The sequence below is a fragment of the Acipenser ruthenus genome, chromosome 30 (assembly GCF_902713425.1).
Source record: "Acipenser ruthenus chromosome 30, fAciRut3.2 maternal haplotype, whole genome shotgun sequence".
In the NCBI taxonomy this organism is placed as follows: domain Eukaryota; kingdom Metazoa; phylum Chordata; class Actinopteri; order Acipenseriformes; family Acipenseridae; genus Acipenser; species Acipenser ruthenus.
The window spans coordinates 5134687-5136297 of record NC_081218.1 but is presented as its reverse complement, the minus strand read 5'-3'; the positions used below and the strand labels follow the sequence as shown (position 1 = coordinate 5136297).

Genomic DNA, 1611 nt, shown 5'->3' with positions numbered 1-1611 from the left:
TTTATCTATATAGACTGCAGTGTGTGTGTCACACTGTGTGTGCCCCTCTGTGCTTCATTATTACACTGTGCAGTGTCTATCCTGGCCACTAGAGGTCTCTAGCTGTGAGAGCTCTATCTATATAGACTTGTATAGCAGCAGTGTATCAGAACTCCAGGAATATTATTTCCAGATCACATGCATCAGGACATCATTGAGTTAATAAAAGTCACAAGGCAACATTACAGGAAATGCATACATTTATTATTACAACTGAAAAGTACAAAGATATATAGACTGGGAATGTATTATACAATATTGATTATAAGTGATTATTGATTTATTAGCAGACGCTCTTACCCAGTTACAGTTGTAAAGAATCACAATACAAGAATCACAATATAATTTAAGAGCAAGATACAAAAGACAATGACTTCAGCCCCAATAAGAACCAGTAGAAAACTCAGTACAGTTCAATATGGTGCGGCTCATTAGAGCAGATCACAGTGTCAGTGATAGTGACATCAGGACAGTATACAAGTGCAGTGGAATAAATCAGGTGAAGTACAAAATACCACAGATTGGGGAGCGTGCTCAGTTTAAGGTGCAGGATTATATACAGTAAAAAGAGAGCAGATAAATGCAAGTAGCGATTTCAAATTACATTCAGATATGTTTAAAGGCACATCATGTGATAAGAAATAACAACTCAAAATATGTAACAGTAAAGAAGCAGGGTGTGTCCAGCTCAGGTACTGCTGCAGAGCCTCAAGAGAACTACCCAGAACTGGAGACAAGAGAGCCAGAGGATCCTGCACTCAGAAGAGATTGATTATTTCATTCCTGTTGTTGTTTTATTGTCAGAGCTGTTTGCACTGTTGTTGATAGAGCAGCAGCTGCAGATCTGACAAGAGAATCTCTTCTGAGTGCAGCCTCCTCCACAGCCACTGCAGACTTAGATCTTTAAAATCCTCTTTATATCTGAATAGAACTTGTTCATTTCTGCTAGAGCTGCTTCGAAATTTTCCACCACCTTGCGAATCTCTTGTGCTCTTTCAGTTGGAAGCCCTTCATGAAGTTTTTTGGAATTTAAACCAATGTACACGGCATCCAGAATTACACAGACTCCAGCAACAACACCTCCAACTATGCCTAGACTTTTGACCACTGCAGGAGCAACATCATCAACCACTCCTACAGCAGCACGAGCACCAGCAGCAGCGACATCATCAACCAGGCCTACAGTGGTACGAGCCGCAACACCAGCGACATCATCAACCAGGCCTACAGCAGTACGAGCTGCAACACCAGCGACATCATCAACCAGGCCTACAGCAGTACGAGCTGCAACACCAGCGACATCATCAACCAGGCCTACAGCAGTACGAGCTGCAACACCAGCGACATCATCAACCAGGCCTACAGCAGTATGAGCTGCAACACCAGCGACATCATCAACCAGGCCTACAGCAGTACGAAAACCAAAACGAACACAACCAGTAACACCACCAACAACACCAACAGCAGTACTAGCTTTTCCAACAGCATCAGCAGCATCACGTGGCTTTAAAATGCCTTTTAAAAAAGCAGCTGCATTCTCTGTATGACAACTAGATGGTGAAATTGCATCAT

At 42.5% G+C, this 1611-nt stretch overlaps 1 protein-coding gene across 2 annotated transcripts in view; it reads right to left on the bottom strand.

Moving 5' to 3' along the window:
- Positions 1-230: 230 nt before the first annotated feature.
- The window catches only part of LOC131702703 (uncharacterized), a 23129-nt gene continuing 21748 nt past the window's right edge, over positions 231-1611 (bottom strand). For both annotated transcript variants that reach the window (XM_059004490.1, XM_059004491.1), the window contains exon 4: positions 231-1611. This exon is cut by the window's right edge and continues 404 nt beyond it. In XM_059004490.1, the coding sequence (XP_058860473.1) occupies positions 935-1611 (677 nt within the window). In that variant the 3' untranslated portion in view covers positions 231-934.